At 42.9% G+C, this 20,649-nt stretch overlaps 1 protein-coding gene across 1 annotated transcript in view; it reads left to right on the forward strand.

Annotated features, from left to right (window-relative positions):
• Positions 1-12,061: 12,061 nt before the first annotated feature.
• The window catches only part of LOC143989073 (cytochrome P450 2K4-like), a 116,582-nt gene continuing 107,994 nt past the window's right edge, over positions 12,062-20,649 (forward strand). The window contains exons 1-3 of the mRNA XM_077489084.1: positions 12,062-12,648; positions 14,067-14,263; positions 15,613-15,775. Coding sequence (XP_077345210.1) covers positions 14,081-14,263; positions 15,613-15,775 — 346 coding nt within the window. The 5' untranslated portion in view covers positions 12,062-12,648; positions 14,067-14,080. The remainder of the gene's footprint in view (positions 12,649-14,066; positions 14,264-15,612; positions 15,776-20,649) is intronic.

The raw sequence follows: 20,649 nt of genomic DNA on the forward strand, positions 1-20,649 counted from the left end.
GGCACCTGATGTAAGGACGGACACGCTCAAGGCTCCCACTGATTCTGCATTATGATGAGTTGAATGAGTTAATTTTATATTACAATGTTATAAAATTAATAATGCGCTTCAATTATCCTGACACCCTAACAACCATGGTGCTGAGATGATTGAAGTGCTAACACCAGGTGTTTGGAATATCTTTATCTGCTAAATGTTAAACTTTCTAGAATACACATATGTCTATTGTTGTGTAGGATCTGGGCCTGCTGTCTCTCCATCCCGCTGTCCCTCTCCCTCTGTCCCTCGTTCATCTCAGACACTACCCACACCACCTTAGAGCCACGCCCACTATTTCGCTGAAACCACACCCATTTTCACCAAGTGGGAGGGGTAAAAAATGAAGGGTGGGGTTTGGCTCCCCCATCCTAAAACTTCACCAGTCGCCACTGACTATCACCATTTGAGAAGGCCACAAGGATGGTGAGCCGTGACAGTGCATGCATCAGTGACACATTCCCTGTTGTGTTCCTGCTGGAGCAGACTCTGCATGGCATTATGGACAGGGCACTTGAGGCAGACCAGCGTAAGGAAGAGGAGGACTTCCTTTCCTCTCTTTATGCATTGTTTCTACGCTATAGAATGCACAAGAGGAGAGGGAGGAGGAGAAGGAGGATTCTGGCAGTTTTGGAGGCGTTGAAGCAGAGGAAGACATATGTCAAACAGTAAGATAGGATTTTCCATCCCCAGAACCCTTTGAAGTAGTACGTGGCTGGGAGGAGGCAGTTACAGATATTATAATCCTCAGTGACCCAGAGGAGTCTGCTTCTCATGTCCTTGCAAATTTGTGGTGCATTTGCTCCCTCATGCTTCAAAGCCTGCAAAAGGACTCAAGAATACCTGGCGTAAAGGAGAAGGATCACTATTGGTTGGCAACCCTCCTTTACCACCGTTACAAGGGGAAAGTCTCAGAACTCATCCCTCCCCCACAGAGATTACAGAAGATGTATTCTCTTGAGGACACCTTAACCACTTGCCAACTGGCTCATGCTGATATATGTCGGCAAAGTGGTACGGGTGCACAAAACAAAGTACCTGTACGCCGCTGCATCATCTGCAGCTAGTGGGCGCTTGCCGCGTGAGTGTGCCCGCTAGGGTTGACACATCATCTCTTTAATCCAGGACACATATTAATTACACAGGTTCTAAGGTTGATTCAATGCAGATAGTGAATCTGCAAGTGAGTTTAATTACCACCTTAATCAGCCACAGAACCTGTGTAATTAAAGTTTGTCCTGGATTAAAGGGATGACGTGGCAACTCTAGTGCCTGTGGGTCCCGCAGACTCAATGCCCGCTGGTGGCCCGCGATTGTGGCACGGAGAGGTAAACAAGGTATTTCCCTGTTCTGCCTAGCAACATGACATGGTCATGACATGGATCTACTGCTCCCAGTGATCAGGAGCAGTGATCTCTGTCATGTTCTAGTAAGCCCATCCTCATACAGTTAGAACATGCTGAGGGAACACAGTTAACCCCTTGATCATCCCCTAGTGTTTAACCCCTTCCCTGCCAGTGACATCTACACAGTAATCAGTGCATTTTTATAGTACTGATCGCTATCTGTCCGCCCCAGTGTCACAGTCACAATAAAAATTGCAGATCGCCGGGGGCGTGGCCGGCAGCCGAGGAGTATGGCCGCAGAGTGAGAGAGCTCCGTCCGCCGCCTGTTTACCGGAGCTATTTACAGCGTTCCTGAGTGGATTTTTACGGCGGTTCCAGTCCCCCCAAGGTCGGGCAAAGACACAGATCATGTCCAGACGAAGGAAGGAGGCTAAAAGGCTCAGCCGCATGACGGATTTCTACCGTCAGCCCCGCGATGTGCAGGCCCAAGATGGCGCCGGAAGGCCGGAGAGCAGGGAGAGACGCAGATGCGCTACTGAGGGACCTCAGATGCCGAACCTTTCACAGCGCCATGATGATCTTTCAACGAGAGGTACACAGCACTCCCCAACAGCCTCTTCCACATCTAGCCCTATTAAAGCCAGGGTGAGGAGGAGATAGAACTGTGCAATGCTTCACTAAATGACACAAGAGAATTGCAGGACTCCATCTTGGAATTCCCCACAAATAATCAACCGGTTATTGATACCACACTCAAAGATATGTTAGTATCTCTTCGTAGTACGCTACATGCAGACATTTTATCTCTTACCAAACACTTTAAAGAAGAAGTGAAAGCTGTTGATACTAGAGTGTCTCATGTTGAACGTAAGATGGGAGAATTTGCGGGAACTATCAATAAAGTGATTGATGCCCACAACGATAGAGAGGATGACCTACTTTCAATGAAGGAAAAAATGGCCGACCTCGAGGATCGCTCGAGGAGAAATAATATCAAAATTAAAGGCATCCCAGCATCGGTCAAAACACCAGATCTCCTTCCTTACTTTCAAAAAATCCTACAGGAAGCACTACCAGAAGCGTTATTAACAGACCTTACGATAGACAGGATCCATAGGCTCCCTAAGCCTAAACACATACCGGAACATTTACCGAGAGATACGATCGCTCGAATCCACTTCTTTCAAACGAAAGAGAAGTTCCTCATGTGCGTTCGTAACCCCGATGATATTCCTCCCTCTGCTCTGGGTCTATCCTTTTTTCCAGACTTCTCAGCCTTCACGATGCAAAGACGCAGGAATATGACGACCATAACGAAGCCACTGAGAAACCATCGTATTCCGTATAAATGGGCCTATCCGGCGAAACTCCTCGTTTCCAGGGACGGTGCAACGTTCGTTATCAAGTCTGTGTAGGAAGGAATTCGACTATTACGCGACTGGCGTATCTTGGATGCAGATGGTAGCTCTCGCTCAGGCACTCCTTCGCCCCGGTCGGGATCTCCTGCCTGGCCAAAGAGACTATCAGACTAACCGCTCAGGTCTACATATTAATCATCGCCCATAGAGCTCCGGTACACGGCGGACTATTGAAAAGCTCTCTTTTGCCCTCTTTTGTTTAAGGGTTATTTTCCCTACTGATTCGATAGAATCACCTTTTTTTATTGTTTTTGTGTTTCCAAAACGTTTAAGGTTCACTTACCATAACCTCAACGTATAACACTTGAGTCTCCTGATTACAGGGTCTGGTTGGTTACGAATTAAGGTTTATCCCACTAGGGAGCAGATATTTTCTCGGCCCTTTGTTGGGGTCGCTGGTTTATGAGTGATCTGCTGTGTTTTTTTTTTATTTTCTCTTTTCTTTTCAGATCCATTATTTTTACTTTTTTGGTTGTTTCTTTCACTTTTAATAATTTACTAACCATTGTGATCCTATAGTGGTGTAATAGTTCCTACTGTACAACTAGTTTTGCTTCAGGGTTTTCATCCGCGACAACATGGGTTTCAAAGTAACTTCATTTAATGTACGAGGCCTGAACAGTCCTCATAAGAGGAGCATGCTCTGGAGAGAAGCCACGAAATTACATAGTGACATTTTGTGTCTACAGGAAACCCATTTTGTCGAAACTAAACACCCACAGCTAAGTAACAAGCATTTCCCAACTGCCTTTTTTTCGAATGCCCAGAAAAAACATAGAGGTGTGGCAATTTTGCTTAGAGATACATTACAATTTAAATGTCTACAGGTTGAAGTAGATAATATGGGCAGGTACATTATTTTAATAGGGGAGATTAATGGTACGGTCTATACCATAGTGAATGTATATGTTCCGAATGCTAAACAATTGTCCTTCCTCAACAAAGTGAAAAAGAAAGTGGCAGCTATGCGCAGGGGTTTCCTTCTATTCTGCGGTGACTTCAACACCATACCAAACCTAACCTTAGACGTCTCGTTTCGTCCCCACAAGCCCAGGAGCAGGGTCACCCTGGCGCACTTTATGGCCTCAGAAAGTTTGTTTGACGTGTGGCGCTGCCAGCATTCAACAGAACGTGACTATTCCTACTTCTCTAATGTACATAATTCTTACTCCAGAATTGATCTATTTTTAGTCGACAATTTTCTTTTACAAAAAATTAGCATGTCTTGCATTCATAATATTTCTTGGTCAGATCACGCTCCAATATCTGTAATGGTGGAGGGGAAACAGGTTGAGACTAGAGCAAATAGATGGAGAAATGATGCATCTCTGTTTTCCCACCCTAAATTTTCTCAAGAGCTAACTTCCGAACTCCGAGAGTTTTTCGCCCGCAACGCTGGATCTGTTTCAGATACTTTTATAATATGGAACACACACAAGGCCTTTATGAGAGGGGTCCTCATTAAGCTAGGAAGCATAGCCAAAAAACAGAAATCCCACAAAATTGACTGCCTTCTCGCCCAAATTGAACTGCTGGAATCTCTCAATAAAAAGGCCCCTAATAGTGCTAGAGGGTCGCAGCTAGATGGCCTTAGACATGAACTTAGACTACTTCTGATTTCCAATCACGATTACACACTAAAAAAATGGAAAGCTCGCTTCTACCACCAAGGAAATAGGGCTGGGAAACTTCTAGCTAGACAAACGAAAGAAAAAATCGTTAAACAGAAAATTCCCTTCATCAACCACCCGACCAGCGGAGCTAGAATGGCCAACCCAAAAGATATAGCCAACGCTTTCAAGGATTACTATAGTGCTTTATATAATTTAAAAGATGATGAGTCTGCCCCCCAACCAAATATGGAAATGATTGATGGTTTTCTAAATAAAATATCACTCCCTACACTTAATCAAGACCAATTGCAGGCGCTAAATGATCCCATAACGCTAATGGAACTTCAAAAAACGATTTTAGCATTGCCATTAAATAAATCTCCTGGTCCAGATGGATTTTCGTCTGAGTACTACCGTAACTTCTACCCCATTTTGGGTCAACATTTACTTCTCACTTTTGAGAAAGCCTTGTCAACCTCATCATTCCCTCAAGAAATGCTGGCTGCCACGGTCATAACCCTACCCAAACCAGGAAAATCACCAGATGCCCCTCAGAACTTTAGGCCCATCTCCTTATTAAACGTCAACGTCAAGATTTACGCAAAAATCCTAGCCAATAGATTGTCAAAAGTTTTACCAATGTTAATTAAAAATGACCAGGTGGGATTTATTCAGGGTCGCCAGGCACCAGATGCAACCAGGAGAATAGTGAATTTGATTCATGCAGCAGAGGTCTCGGAGGATCCTTCTCTGTTTCTAACTCTAGACGCAGAGAAGGCCTTCGATAGGGTCCACTGGGGATATTTGGGTCGAGTATTAGACAAGTTTGGTATGGAGGGAAGTATCAAATCAGCTATCACAGCTCTTTATACCTCCCCTTCAGCTATGGTTTATACAGAAGGCATGTTCTCTGACAGTTTTAATATCACTAATGGGACTCGGCAGGGATGCCCGCTGTCACCCCTGATATTTGCTCTTTTAATGGAACCCTTAGCTGAAATGATCCATACACATCCATGCATCTCAGGTGTCCCTATCTTAAAACAATCACATTCCATCACATTATTTGCAGACAATGTCATCTTGTCCCTATCCCGTCCAATTACCTCACTGCCAGTGGTTCATGATATTTTAGAACAATTTAATAAAATTTCATACTATAAAGTAAATGCATCCAAATCCAATCTCCTAGCTATTAACGTTAAAGACAAAACCCGACTACTGTTGGCTGCACGTTTCCCGTACCCGTGGACAAACCAACCTATTCAATATCTGGGGATTAAAATTATGTCTCCTAGTTCTGGCTTATTTAGGGCGAATTTTTTACCACTCTTGTCCTCCCTCCATCAGGAACTGGATAGACTTGGGAAATATCATCTCACTTGGATGGGCAGATTGGCGGCATACAAAATGCTAATCCTTCCAAAACTATTATACTTGTTTAGGGCTTTGCCCATAAAGATCCCCTTGTCGTTCCTCTCGTCAGCTCAGAATCAACTTTCCTCCTTTGTCTGGCAGGGGAGGAGGCCAAGATGCCCCAAGAACATTCTATGCAGGAGAAGGGAGATGGGCGGCATGGGGTTTCCTATTTTAAAAGACTACTATATGGCTTGTCTGTTAGACCAACTGAAGTTTTGGTTTCAACATCAGACGGGGAAACAATGGGTGGAGATAGAGCAATCATGGATAGGCCCCAACTCCCTGTATGCTGCATTATTGGCCTCCTCCTTTGCCGGCTCGACATTCAAATCAGATCATCCCATTATCGCCTTGGTACTTGACACTTGGAACAATTTTATCCAAAGTGTTGCTGACCATCAGAACCTGACGGAGATTCATGCTCCCATCTCCTCTTTAGGCTCTGTTATAGAGGATTTAGATCTAACAATCTGGGAGTAAAGGGGAATAGCACGCGTATCGGATCTCTGGGAGAAAGACAGGCTAATCCCGTTTGAAACCCTGGAACGTAAATATTCATTGCCTCCATCAGCTTCGTTCACTTACCTACGAATTGCTTCCTTCCTTAACCAACATAGGGGTTCCTCTATTAAAATACCACATCAGGCATGGTCTTTCTGGTCGGGCGGGACGGCGTTCAACGGAGGGATTTCCCTATTCTATAACTTATTACAAGAGAAAGGCCGTTTCAGCAGGATATCTCCTGTCCAGAAATGGGAGAGGGACCTTGCTTTATCCTTCTCAGCAGACCAGTGGAAGATGGCGATACGAAGTAACTGTCGATTCATTAGATCCATCTCTCACTGGGAGACTACACAGAAAATTTTGCTTAGATGGTACTACACCCCCTACATTACGGCAAAGTTCACACAGGGTACTTCGCATGATTGCTGGCGGGGCTGCGGGAAGGTTGGGACACTGTTGCATATGATATGGGAATGCCCCCATCTAAGAAGCTTCTGGAGGGGTGTATTCTCCTTAATCTCCAAAATCACAGGCATTATCAGACCGGCCACACCAGAATTAGCAATTCTGAATTTGAATATTGATCAAGTCCCCCCATCTCTAAGAATGATTACGGTTCAAATTCTTTCTACAGCTAGACTCCTAATTGCTAGAAACTGGAAAACTCCTGTCTCTCCTAATGTTAGTGAGCTCACTAAAAAATTAGATGAAACTTTTAAGTATGAACAGACTCTTGCCTCCTTGGAAGGGAAATCTTATAGGTTGTACTCGCAGTGGTCACCTTGGATCGAAGTCAGAAAAATTACTTAAATTTAAATTTATGCAACCGTTTTTATGGAAGCTTTCTGTGTTCTGTTGTTTTACAATGCTTTATTCTATAGGAATAGAGAATAGTTTTATATACACTGAAAAATACTGAAAGGATAGATATCCCTTTTTTTCGAGAAAACTTGTATTTAGGTCTCAAGACTGGTTTGTTGTAGGTCTCATTTGTACAAATTATGGCTTTTTTGTACCGTTTGTATTGAGATGCTCATTGTAATGCCTTATCCTTTCAATAAAAAATATTAAAAAAAAAAAAAAAATTGCAGATCGCGGCCATTACTAATAAAAAAAAAATTAATAAAAATGCCATAAATCTATCCCACATTTTGTAGATGCGATAACTTTTGCGTAAACCAATCAATATATGCGTATTGTGATTTTTTTTTTTTTTTACCAAAAATATGTAGAATACATATTGGCCTAAGCTGTGAAATATTTTTTTTTTATATATTTTTTGGGGATATTTATTATAGCAAAAAGTAAAAAATATTGCTTTTTTTTTTAATTGTCTCTCTTTTTTTGTTTATAGCAAAATAAATAAACACCGCAGAGGTGATCAAATACCACCAAAAGAAAGCTCTATTTGTGGGGAAAATGTTGGTATGACTGTGCAATTGTCAGTTAAACCGACACAGTGCTGCATCGCAAAAAAAGGGCTTAGTCAGGAAGGGGGTAAATCCTTCCGGGGCTGAAGTGGTTAAAGAGGAGTTTATCTAATGCTTTTCCCCACTCTGGTAGGTTACAATGTCATGTAAAACTTAGATTTGAGGCTTCTGTTGGTCAAGAGAGGTGAAGTGTAGAAGGAGGCCACCTAAGTGATGCATTTAACAATTTTTTTAGTCCTCATCTCCCAGGGCTGTCAGCTTTCACATCTCATTGGCAGTGTCTGAGTCACATGGTGGATGATTATCTAGGGGTGAAAACAGAGCTGGAGAGCTTTCCAGTCGATGATCCACTGGCTTTATGAGAATAGATCACTGGCCGGAACTTGGCCAGTATGTAATTGAGCTGCCCTGCATCCAGCGTGCTTTCCGAACGGGCATTCAGTGCTGCCGGAGGTTTTGATACTGATAATAGAACGCGTCTGTCCACAGACTCTGTGGACTTTTATCAAAATGAATCAGTCCCGGATTGCCAGCAGCTATGAAGCACCTGATGTCGCTGATTAAGTGTTTTCGGAATGTGGAATCTATGAAGAACTTCTAGGCTACCTTGCGTTGTGGGTGTTGATTTCATCTGGAAGAATTGTTTTAGCGTAAGTTTCATGGGCACAAATACCCAAAAACTAATTTTCCACACCTGTTTGACAAGTGCATATCATTTAAGTTTTTTATGAAATTTGCTTTCATCAAGAATACCTCTATAGGGTTACGGTGTGAAGGCGTCACTGACACCAAAGATCAATTTTTCCGCACCTGTTACTTCTATCCAAAGTCTGTGGAAGAGACACCAGAATCTATCCAAAAAATCTCTAATCTTGTTCCCAGTGCACTACATCATGGCCTCATTATACTGACTGGCTCCACAAGTCGTTGCTTACAAAATAATGAAAGCTTGCAGGAAAAATTTCATTTTTCTGGCTTTATGAATTCAATTATTGCTGCAGCAGCTTCTATACACAGTACAGATGTGCCACTTTACAGGTAGACTAAGGGGACCTCCCAGGCACTATATTGAAAGGAAATTTTCATTTTTATGCTTTCACTTTAAGCATCTATAAAATGTAAACATTATGTTTTTTACAAACTTTTTTTTCATTGATACATGTACCCCAGGGCAGTGCCCGGGTCTCATAGACTTCAATGGGATTCGTTATTCGATTCTGAACTTTCGCAATGTTTGAAAGTTCTGGTGTGATCCGAAACAGGGGGCTTGTTCGGCCTATCCCTAGTCAGGGAATATAGTTTAGTGTAGCTCCACCTATTGCAGCCCCTGTTCCTAGAAGACAAATAGGTCCAACCTGGCTGTCCCCAGGAATAATACGCAATGTTATGTTTACAGGCCAGGAAATACAAAAGAACATAGGGTGACCAAAAGAATACTTTTGGTTCCAGGAGTGCAGTTTTCTGCAGGAGATGGCCGAGGCTGGTGTCTCAGGAGCATTGGAGTTGATTTACTAAAACTGGAGAGTGCAAAATGTGGGGCAACTGTGCGTAGAAGTCAATCCTAGCTTTATGTCCTTAATTATAAAGGCTATGCACACACAGCCAGCTGATCTCTGGTAAGACCTAGACACAGGGATTCCAATGTTTTTAAGCACGTGATTAGAGCCAGAGGCTCTGATTGACTTTAAAAAAGGGTGGGCTTGGGGCGCTGAGCCCACCCTGTTGTGTGACATTAGCGAATTAATATTCTCTAATGTCCTCCTGTTTCTCTTCCCGGCCATCCAGGAAGTGGGTCCTGAGACCCCATTGGCAAGAAGTCCTAAGACCTCATTGGCCGAGAGTCCGAAGACCCGATTGGCTGGGAGGAGAAGCGACGGCAAGGACACAGAGAAGATGAAGGGAGGAAGCCACCGCCACAGCCGTGACCTGCATGCGATAAGTGCAGGGCTGATGGGGGACCTGGCGGGCCAGAGGGAGAGCAACAAGCTAGTGACGGGGGTGTGGGGAGTGTGGGTATGGTGTGTGGTGGCATTCTCGAGGAAAGGGGAGGGTCAGTTTGGGGTGGCAGGCTAGCGGGCTGGGGTGATGGAGGGATGTCTGTGGTCAGGTCTGTCTTCCACGCCCCTACCAATGGACCACCAGCCGCCACTGGCTCTGAACAGATATTTTAAAATCCCTCAGTGCTGGTTCACACCAACGCAATGGCAGGCAGACATTGCATGTGATTCACACCGCACTGCTGTGCAGATGACATGAGATGTCTGTGCAATGCAAATTCAGCCATATAGATTGCATGGCTGAATTTGCATCGCATTCGGACAAAATCATGCTGGGCACTTTTTTTTTGTCTGCACTATGCAAACCGATCTGAGGGTGTCATTAACTTTCTTTTGACACTCGCAGCGGTTCGCATAGGGCAGTGTGAACTGCCTGGAAGTTCTATGTGATGCGGGTATCAGAACTGGAATGTCGCTGGTTCCCGCATCATGCTGGTGTGAATCTGCATCCGAGAGAACCCTGTGTGCCCTTTACCACTTCTAACCCTGTGGCAGGATCTGGCACTGTCACAATATGTAGGTATACACACATGCACATCAAGATAAATAAACAAATCAAATTAAATATTTTGCCACTGAATGCAAGATGTGTAAGTACCTGAATATGACCTGACATCAGCCTCTTGTAGTCCTTGTATAGCCAGACTAAACTGTGAGAGGAAATAGCAGAACAAAGAGTCAGTCAGTTCATGTGCCAAAAGGAAGCATGTTGATAGGAGAAAGCAGAGTGACAGAGAGATGTCTCATTTCACTGGGAAGTCATAGACTGGGGAAAGTCCAAGATGACCTGGGCTCAGGGGAAGTGGAATATACCATTCAATTAAGGACATCTAACAGCAAAAAAATTACTGCGGGGGAAATGCCTGGATTAAAGGTTAAAATTACAGAATTTATAAATTGTTTTGATAATTTTATCTTTTAATGTTGAATTAAATTTGATTAATTTGTCTGAAATTCTGATTTAAAGTGGTTGTGAACTTCTTAAATGAAAAAATTAACAGAGCATATCCTTCTATAGTGTGTACTTGTCTCAGTCCAAAGCACCTAGGGTGATTTCTATATGTTCTTTCTTCCCTCTTTTACTGCTGATAATTTATCCTGATGCCACAGAATAGTCACTCCTGGCCCCAGCACACACAAGGTAATTGACAGCCTCAGCTGTGCACATTTCCCTATAAGCCCCTGTACACACGGTCGGAGATTTTTCCAACCAAATCTGTCGGATTTTGCCCGTCGGATTTAGTCCAACGGATTGTGTCCGAAACTGTTGCATACACGCGGTCGGGCCAAGTTGGCGAAAAATCCGATCTTTCAGAACGTGATGACGTAATTTAGTTACGAAGGGACTACATTCAGGCTAGTAGCCAATAGCTTTGATGTAGGAATTTGACCTGAGCATGCGTGGCACTTGGTCCGATCAAAATGCTATACACATGATCGGATTAGGTCCGACCGGGCCAGTTGGTCGGGAAATATTTCCAACATGTTGGAAAATTGGGTCGGACAGAGATTCGGACGGAATCAGTCCGATGCATACCACACACAGTTGGATTATCTGACGACACGGTCCGATAAGACGCATTCCGACAGATTCTCCGACCATGTGTACAAGGGCAAAGACTGTGTAGGGAGGCTGTGTCCATTCCCTCCACTCAAGTCTCAGATTGCACTAAGCTCTCTGTTTTATGCTGTGCAAAGTGTGATACTGGATCCCCTCCCCCTGCCTTCTGGAGCTTAGAAATAGTTTTGATCTGTGTTCTTTAGAAGGCTATAAAGAGGATAGTGCTGCAGATAAACAGGTAAAACTTATGTATGTGGATTGGTTTCATCTCTCGGTATCACCTGAGGCTTGTCACTTCAGTGGGTATATGTAAGATTTTACAACAATTTAATGGGATATGTCATACTCTGCCTTATCTCATGCCATAGAAAAAGGAGCAGTATATTCTTCATCTGATGGTGATATATTTAGAATTGCCTGACTTCTGCTTTAAATGTTTCTTTAAAATCAGACAAAAACAAAGGAAAATTGTATTTTTTTTTTTTTTTGTCCTTGTGCAGTTTCTTCCAAAACAACTCATCAATTACACAAAGATCTTTTGTTCGACGGGTGGCTTCTTGGCACATAAGCTACATATTTTATAATTAATCCTGTTTGACTTATTTTTTTGTAAAGCTGCTTCTTTACACTCCTAAATAAGAACAGCAAACATAGTCATAAGTCACAGGAACGTGGAAAGAAGAACACTCAGTTTACCCACTTGACTATTTCACCCGCTCCTTTAGTCTGCAGTCAATGAGCTGTTTGGAATGTCAACATCAGAAGACTTTTCACTTGGCACTCTGATAATATTAAAACAGTACTGGAGCAATATTCCATGGTGAAGCTTCTAACCTGGATCAGCATTTGGTGCAGGACCTTTAAACTTTACGTCCAGAAAAGTTTTGGTACAATAGCCGAGGTGATCTGCCACTCACTAACACTGGAGAATCCAATATCAGAAGGTAGAAGAGACAAGGAGAGACTCTACTCAACCAGAACTCTACCAGTGCTACCAGGTAGCCATATGCTAGAATCATCAGCTGCCAAGTGAGGGGTACTGCCATCACCTAACATCAACCTAAAGTTTTTTATAGGACTTGATATTTTGACATTAGTTTAATATGCTTATAAGACCATTCAGTATGCTTTGACATGTACATTTGATCTGCAGTTGACCCATTTTTGACCCACATTTAACCTACTTTTAGAAAAAAAAAACCTAAAGGGAAGACTTTAGTGCTCTGTCCCCTACCGAAGAGGAAAAACCCTTAAGTTATTGAAGGTAAGTGTGCCTTTAAATCTCTTTTGTGCTTTCTGTTCCTAATTGGTAGGTAAGAGGAAAAGCTTGTGTTTTGGGCATAAGCCAGAACATTAGCCTTTAATGACCCGTGTCTGTCTCTAACCTCTCATTAAGAAAGCCCGACTATGCCTACCCTTACCACCCAGCTCCACCAGTCATAGAAGCCATACTACAGCTACTACTCTATATCCTTGGAGGAGGATTTCATCTAAAAGAAGAGGCATCAGCACAAGAGACACAGCCAAATGACTGTAAGTTATGTCTCTTGTGCTGATGTTTTGGGTTTTTTTTTTTTTTTGGTTTTGGCTTCACCTAGGCTTTACATTTTTGTTTTTGAGTTTGGATACACTTTAAAAATGTCAAAATCAAGAAAGGTTGTGGTGCGCTGTACTGGGACAGGTTAGGCCCGCCCCAAAAGACGGTATATTATGGCAAAGATTGAACTGAGAGTGCCGTGGCTAAACGATTATTAAAGTAAATAAATACAGAATCAGAAAAGTTTGGCATAACATGCAGTCAACTGCTAAAAAGAATTTGAAGCATATATGTGTATTGGTCTAGCACACAGTCTATTAGAAATAGTGGTTCCTCTCCGTGATTAAACGATTCTGACATTTATTTCAATATAGGTGCATAAATTAACATAAATCAGTTTATATATAAAAAAATAAAAATGCAGAGAAAGCATAAAAATAAAGGTAAATCAAAATATCCTTCAATAGTGCAAAATATAGCGATTAACTGCAAAAATCGCATAACGTGCCAGTGCTTAGATGCAATACAGGTGAGTGAATTTCTCAATCATATTATAGCATTATAAAAGAAGATATTAGTCAGAATCTCAAATGTCTATTAAAACGTGCAAAGTGTAGCAATTGGCTCCAAGAAATCGCATAAAGTGCCAGTGCTTGAATATCGTAGTGCAAATGATCGTGAAAAAGTACAATAAATGGTGATGCTGGTGATGGTGGGTATATCCCTCGTGATCCTGTGTGGTCTGATTATGGGCGCCCCCTTACCTTACTGCTGTAAGGTAACAGCATGTGACAAATCTTTGCCATAATATACCGTATTTTAGGGCGGGCCTAACCTGTCCCAGTACAGTGCACCACTACCTTTCTTGATTTTGATTCTTTTGGGTTCAAATATTTCCCCCCAGTGCGTGCAGCAGTACGCCTTCTAACTATACCCTGATTAGGCACAGGAATACTCTTCTATACCACTTTAAAAATGTACTTCCAGCTGAGATTTTTTTACCTGTATACAAACTTTGCATCTATATTTTGATTAAATATTTTTATAAATCGTTTTTCATAAGAATAAGGTTTTCTATTTTTCACTTGTGGAGGCCTTTTGACCATTCCTACAGTTCAGCTTATTATTCTCCCTTTTATCTCAAGGTGTTGTCACAGACATGTATCTAATGGATCCAATAACAATTATCCTCTGCATTGTTACCTGTGTTTTTCTGGCAATTGTTCTATATGGACAGAAGGAAAATGTTCATAAAAACTATCCCCCAGGACCTCCTACTTTTCCGATCATTGGAAATATGCACATTATAAGTATGGAAAAACCTTATGTGACATTTCACAAGGTAAGATCCTGGGTATACAAATGTACAATTAAAAGATGTCCTTCACCTAAAATAATGGAGAAGTGTGTTTTCTGTATCTAATAGTAACATACGGACATTGTCACTGGGAGTGAAGTGACGGAACTGCAGGCTTGGTGGAGATTGGTACAAGCTCAGTGGTGCCGGCTCAGATATGCTGCACATCTGGAAGAGGTGTACTCTAACCAAAGCTGTGTCTGTAGTATGGCAATGTATTACAAGGTGTTAACTGTGCAAGTTGTCCAGATTACATCTAAGTTTGGAATGCCACCCTAATGCTGAATTCATATGACCACAGCTTTCGTCTGGCATGCTGGCATTAGCTAGCTCTGTTTCGCGATGCCCCCCTCCGGGAGTGTCAAGCCCTCCACACAGCTAGTACAACTCTTCTGCCTTCCCCCTGACAACAGCATTACGATATAGACCGCATCCTTTTTTAAAGTGGGAATTTACATACCTTGTGGTATGTACCTACATAGTGGTGTTATGTAGGCTCTCAGTTTTTCCAATCTTGCATTATAAGGAATAGGTTAGCTCCTACCCAGTGGTGAGGTTCTGCTAAAAGGGGTACTAACCCCTGCTTATACACACAACACCCATTCATTAGCTGAAGACAAAACTGAAGGGGAAATGCCCCAAGAACAAGCAGAAACTGAAGACAATTGCAGTAGAGGTCTGGCAGAGCATCACCAGGGATGAAACCCAGCGTCTGGTGATGTCTATGCATTCCAGACTTCAGGCTGTAATTGACTGCAAAGGATTTGCAACCAATTATTAAAAAGTGAAAGTTTGATGGATGATTGTTAATCTGTCCCATTACTTTTGGTCGCTTAAAAAGTGTTAGGCACATATACAAACTGTTGTAATTCCTACACCGTTCACCTGATTTGGATGTAAATACCCTCAAATTAAAGCTGAAAGTCTGCAGTTAAAGCACATTTTGTTTGGGTCATTTCAAATCCAATGTGGTGGTGTATAGAGCCAAAAAGATTAGAATTGTGTCAATGTCCCAATATTTATGGACCTGACTGTATATCGTTTGACTAATGTAATATGTATAATGACTTCAATCTTCTCAAAGTATTTCCATTTCTATTTATGTTGGTTGTTATATAGAATAGGACACCTGTACCTTTTTTTTTTTTTGTTGTGTTTTATCTTTTTTTTTTTTTTTATGTTTTAATCTTTTTTTTCTGAACTATAAAAACATAATAATATGTATATTGTACATTTGTTAAAGATCACCTAGAACTGCTGATTCATCTGATTAATCACCCACTGGCTTCTCATAGGCTGAACTATTTTATTTTTGCTTCTTATTATTAATGCAGCTTGCTGAGAAGTACGGCTCAGTGTACAGCCTACAGATAGGGACACAGAAGATGGTTGTGCTCTGTGGCTACGAGACGGTAAAAGATGCTCTGGTCAACCATGCTGAGGCGTTTGCTGGGAGACCCACTTTGCCAGTTTTTCTAGACCTTGCCAAGGAACATGGTAACTATATTTGTATATATTTTTTTATTGTATGGCTGAAATATATACAGAAAAATTGTGTATACTGGCCTTTTTTCATTCAGGGTGCTATAACACTCTTGAGTGTCCTCTGTATTCTTCAGGGCTGCCTCGCCAAAATTGGGGCAAAATGTCCAAAGCATCTATATGTTCTTATGATGTTTTTATTCATGTTTGTACAATAAAATCCTAGAAGTTATTTAGTATACAAATGCGGAGGAATAAATTATCTCTAATATATTATATAGACAGGTGTGTGCCCTTCCAAATCATGTCCAATCAACTGAATTTACCACTGGTGGATTCCAATCAGGTTGTAGAAATATCTCAAGGATGATCATTGGAAACAGGATGCACCTGAGCTCAATTTTGAGTGTCATGACAAAGGCTGTGAATTCTTATGTACATGTGCTTTGAGGAAAATAATTAACTTAATTAATTTTGGAATAAGGCTGTAATATAACAAAAAAAAGTGAAGCACTGTGAATACTTTCAAGATGCACTGTATATAAAAAATATACCAACATTTCTATACTGTGTCCCTTACCACTTGAGCACTGGAAGATTTTACCCCTTTCATGACCAAACCATGTTTTTTGCTATTCGGCAGTGCACTACTTTAACTGGCAATTGTACAGTAATGCAACACTGTACCCCAACGAAAGTGTGACAGTGCTGATAGCTGAACATTGGCCTTGCCTGGAAGGGGATGGAAGTGTCTGGTATTGATATGCAGGCAAAATAAAATGCAGAACAAAAAGCAGAAGGGACATAACATACAGTCAGCAGGGTATATACCTTGTACTGGTGCCCCTTCTGTTAGTTGAGATCCTCCTCTGTCCATGGCCTCTACCACTGCCGCCATAATTTTCCAGTGTGATGGGGTTAATACAACTAATGCCTCTTACACATGAGCGAATTGTCCAGCGTACTTAGTCCGGCAAACAATCCCACGGATAGTACGGCGGACTTGGCCACACACGGACACACAGAAAGTCCGGCGTTTGCTAGCGCGATGACGTACAGCACGTACGACGGGACTAGAAAGTTAAATAGCCAGTAGCCAATAGCTTCCTTTTCGTACTTGCTTCTGAGCATGCGTCATTCTTAAGCCACGTACACACGTAGCCGCCTGTCCGACGTACTTAGTCTGGCGGACTTCCCGCCAGACTGTCCGTCGGACTTTCCGAATGGGCTACTTGCCCACACACGGCACTTTTTCAGCGGACTAATACGGCGTACTAAGTCCGCCGTACTATCCGCCCTGCTTTTGAAATGAACGGACTCGCCCACACACGCAGAGGAAAGTCCGGTCATTTCGAGCGTGTCTCCAGGTAGGCGGGGCCCGCAAAGGAGACGTCGCTGGCCCCGCCGCCTGGTATGGACTTAAAGGGGAACCCCAACGCTCACAGTGACAGGGAATGGGCACGCAGGTACTTATATAGGGACAAGGGGCGGGGTCTTCGGTGGATGTCACATGGGTTGATGTCACATGGGTTGATGTCACATGGCGACAGTCCCAGCATCCTCCGGGACTGTGACATCGTAAGGGGGCGGGGTCACCATGTAACATGAACCCATGTGACATCCACCGAAGACCCCACCCCTTGTCCCTATATAAGTCGCCGCGTGCCCGTTCCCTGTCATTGTGAGCGGAGGACTCGGCGAGGCAACATCTGAAGAAGAAGAAGAAGAACAGAAGAACGGAAGGCGCGGCGGCGACAGAAGACCGGGCCACCGCCTGTAAAAGAGCTATAAGAAGGCGCGGTGGCCCGGCAGAAGAACCGAAGAGGGGGACAAGACCCCCGAAGTCGGAAGAAGAGGCTGGCGGCGAGGAAGAAAGCCGGGCTCCTCCGCTAGTAAAAGAGCTACAAGAAGATAGCGGAGGAGTCCGGCGAGAAGACCCCCGGAGCTGTGCAATAAAGTATTTTATCTCGTGTGTTGTGTTTTTTTTGTACTTTTATTTTACAGGTGAATGGGTAGGGGTACATTGTACCCCATACTCATTCACATAGGGTGGGGGGCCGGTATCCGGGGGCCCCCTTATTAAAGGGGGCTCCCGGATTCCGATAAGCCCCTCGCCCGCAGACCCCGACAACCAACGGCCAGGGTTGTCGGGAAGAGGCCCTTGTCCTCATCAACATGGGGACAAGGTGCTTTGGGGTGGGGGGGCTGCGCGGCCCCCCCTTCCCCAAGACACCCCCCATGTTGAGGGCACGCGGCCTGGTACGGCTCGGGGGGGGGCGCTCGCTCGCCCCTCCTTTCCTGGCCGGCCGGGTAGCGTGCTCGGACAAGGGTCTGTTGTGGACTTTGGGGGGACCCCCACACCGATTTTTTTTGGCGTTGGGGATTCCCCTTTAAGTCCATACCAGGTGGCGGGGCCGGCGGAGTCTCCTTCGCGGGCCCGCCTACCTGGAGACCCGCTTGAAATGAGCGGACTTTTCTCCGGGCGGGAAAAGTCCGCTCATTTCAAAAGTACGGGGGACTGGCATACACACGGCCGGATTGTCCGCCGAAATGCGAGTCCGGCGGGAAGATTGGAGTGCAACACGGCATTCTAAGTCCGCCGTACTTTCGGGTCAAAAAAGTATGCCGGAGGCTACACACGGGGGGATTGTCCGGCGGACTTGAGTTTGCCGGACTTTTCCACCCGCTTGTTTGATCGTGTGTACGCGGCATTAGTCCGCCAGACTAGCATACTAACAAACGTATTGTCCGCTGAAACCCAAGTCCAGCGGAAAGATTGGACTGCAAAAATACTTTCTAAGTTTGCCGGACTTTACGCTGGAAAAGTCCGCTGAAGCCCACACATGATCGAATTGTCCGGTGAAATGCGTTTCGGCGGACTAAGTACGCTGGACAATTTGATCGTGTGTACGCGGCATAAGGGGCTGTCACAGGATCTCTTGAAGAGAGATCATCAAGAGAGAGACTATGCCTGCTCTTTCCACCCAGCTTCTCTAAGAAGTAAACATGTGCATTCATTTTCGTCCGAATGCATTTTCGTCCGAATTTCTGGTATTTTCGTTTTCATTTTGACAAACGATAACGAAAGTGCAGAATCCGAAAAACAAATGATCTGACATAAATAAATGCTTTATTTTCGTTTTCGTTGTTACAACAGTTCGATATAGAATAGGAGATTCAACGTGACTCTGACAATAACAATCTGTGTCTATAGAACCTGTGGTCGAATGTGCCTAACCTTACCTCTATTAGTCCAAGATTATGTAGAGAAAATATTCGACAGAGAGAAAATATTCCACATAGAAAAGATTTGACAGAGAGAAAAGATTCTAAAGTGCTAATTTTAAAGGCTAATATGCAAGTTACTGTCCTAAAAATGTTTGAGGACCTGGGTCCTGCCCCAGGGGACATGGATCAATGCAAAAAAAGTTTTAAAAACTGCAGTTTTTTCGGGAGAAATGATTTTAATAATGATTAAGGTGAAACAATAAAAGTGTAATATTCCTTTAAATTTTGTATCTGGGGGGTGTCTGTAGTATGCCTATGAAGGGGCGCATGTTTCCAGTGCTTAGAACTGTCCCTGAACAAAGTGTAATTTCTGCAGGAAAAAAAAGTCCTTTAAAATCACTCGCGGCTATAATGAATTGTCGGCTCCCGTAATACAGAGAAAACTCATTAAAAATCATTGATAAAATAAATAAATAAAGCGTGGGGTTCCCCCAAATTCAATTACCAGACCCTTCAGGTCTGGTATGGATATTAAGGGGAACCCCGCGTCAAATTTAAGAAAAAAAATTGACATGGGTCCCCCTAAAAATCCATACCAGACCCTTTAGCCGAGCACGCAACCTGGCAGGCCACAGGAAAAGAGGGGGGATGAGAGAGACCCCCCAGAGTCTGGTATAGCTATTTGGGTTAACCCGATGTTATTTTTTTTTAAATTGACCGGGGGGTTCCCCTTAATATTCATACCAGACCTGAAATGCCTGGCAATTGAATTTGGGGGGAACCCCGTGCATTTTTTTTTATCAATGACTTTCAATGACTGTTCTCTATATTACGGGGAGCCAACAATTCATTATAGCCGCGAGTGATTTTAAAGGACTTTTTTTCCTGCAGAAATTACACTTTGTGCAGGGACAGTTCAAAGCACGGGAAACATGCGCCCCTTCATAGGCATACTACAGACACCCCCCAGATACAAAATTTAAAGGAATATTACACTTTTATTGTTTCACTTTAATCATTATTAAAATCATTTCTCCCGAAAAAACTGCAGTTTTTAAAACTTTTTTTTGCATTGATCCATGTCCCCTGGGGCAGGACCCAGGTCCTCAAACACTTTTTAGGACAGTAACTTGCATATTAGCCTATAAAATTAGCACTTTAGATTTTGAACGTTGCAGTCCCATAGACTTTAATAGGGTTCTAAAGTTCACATGAAGTATGCTATATAGAGTTTAGCAGCTCCGTCGAATCTTCTTTATACATTCGACAGAAACCATAAGCCTTCAAAGACAGTTTCGACCGTAATTCATGTGGATTTTCGGACGAATGCAATTTTTGAACGAAAAACGAAATAAATAAAAACTAATTTTAGGAGTAACTAAATTTATTTTTCAGACGAAAACGAAATTCCGAAACGAAATATTTCACTCTGCACATGTCTACTAAGAAGAGACATCAGCACAAAGGCCATAACAATCACTCACAAAATTAAATAATAAAAAAAAGCGTTGGTACATGTTGCCTAGTATTTATGATTATGTGCATACACCTCAATCATTGTAGTAGTATGGACATATACATATCTAGATCTGAGAGATTTTGTACAAAAGAGGTAGTTCAATCCGCAATACACATTTATTTATAGGGTTACATAATATATA

This window comes from Lithobates pipiens, unplaced genomic scaffold (assembly GCF_037356315.1).
Source record: "Lithobates pipiens isolate NorthernLeopardFrog02 unplaced genomic scaffold, aLitPip1_a1.2 Scaffold_18, whole genome shotgun sequence".
Classification (NCBI taxonomy): Eukaryota; Metazoa; Chordata; class Amphibia; order Anura; family Ranidae; genus Lithobates; species Lithobates pipiens.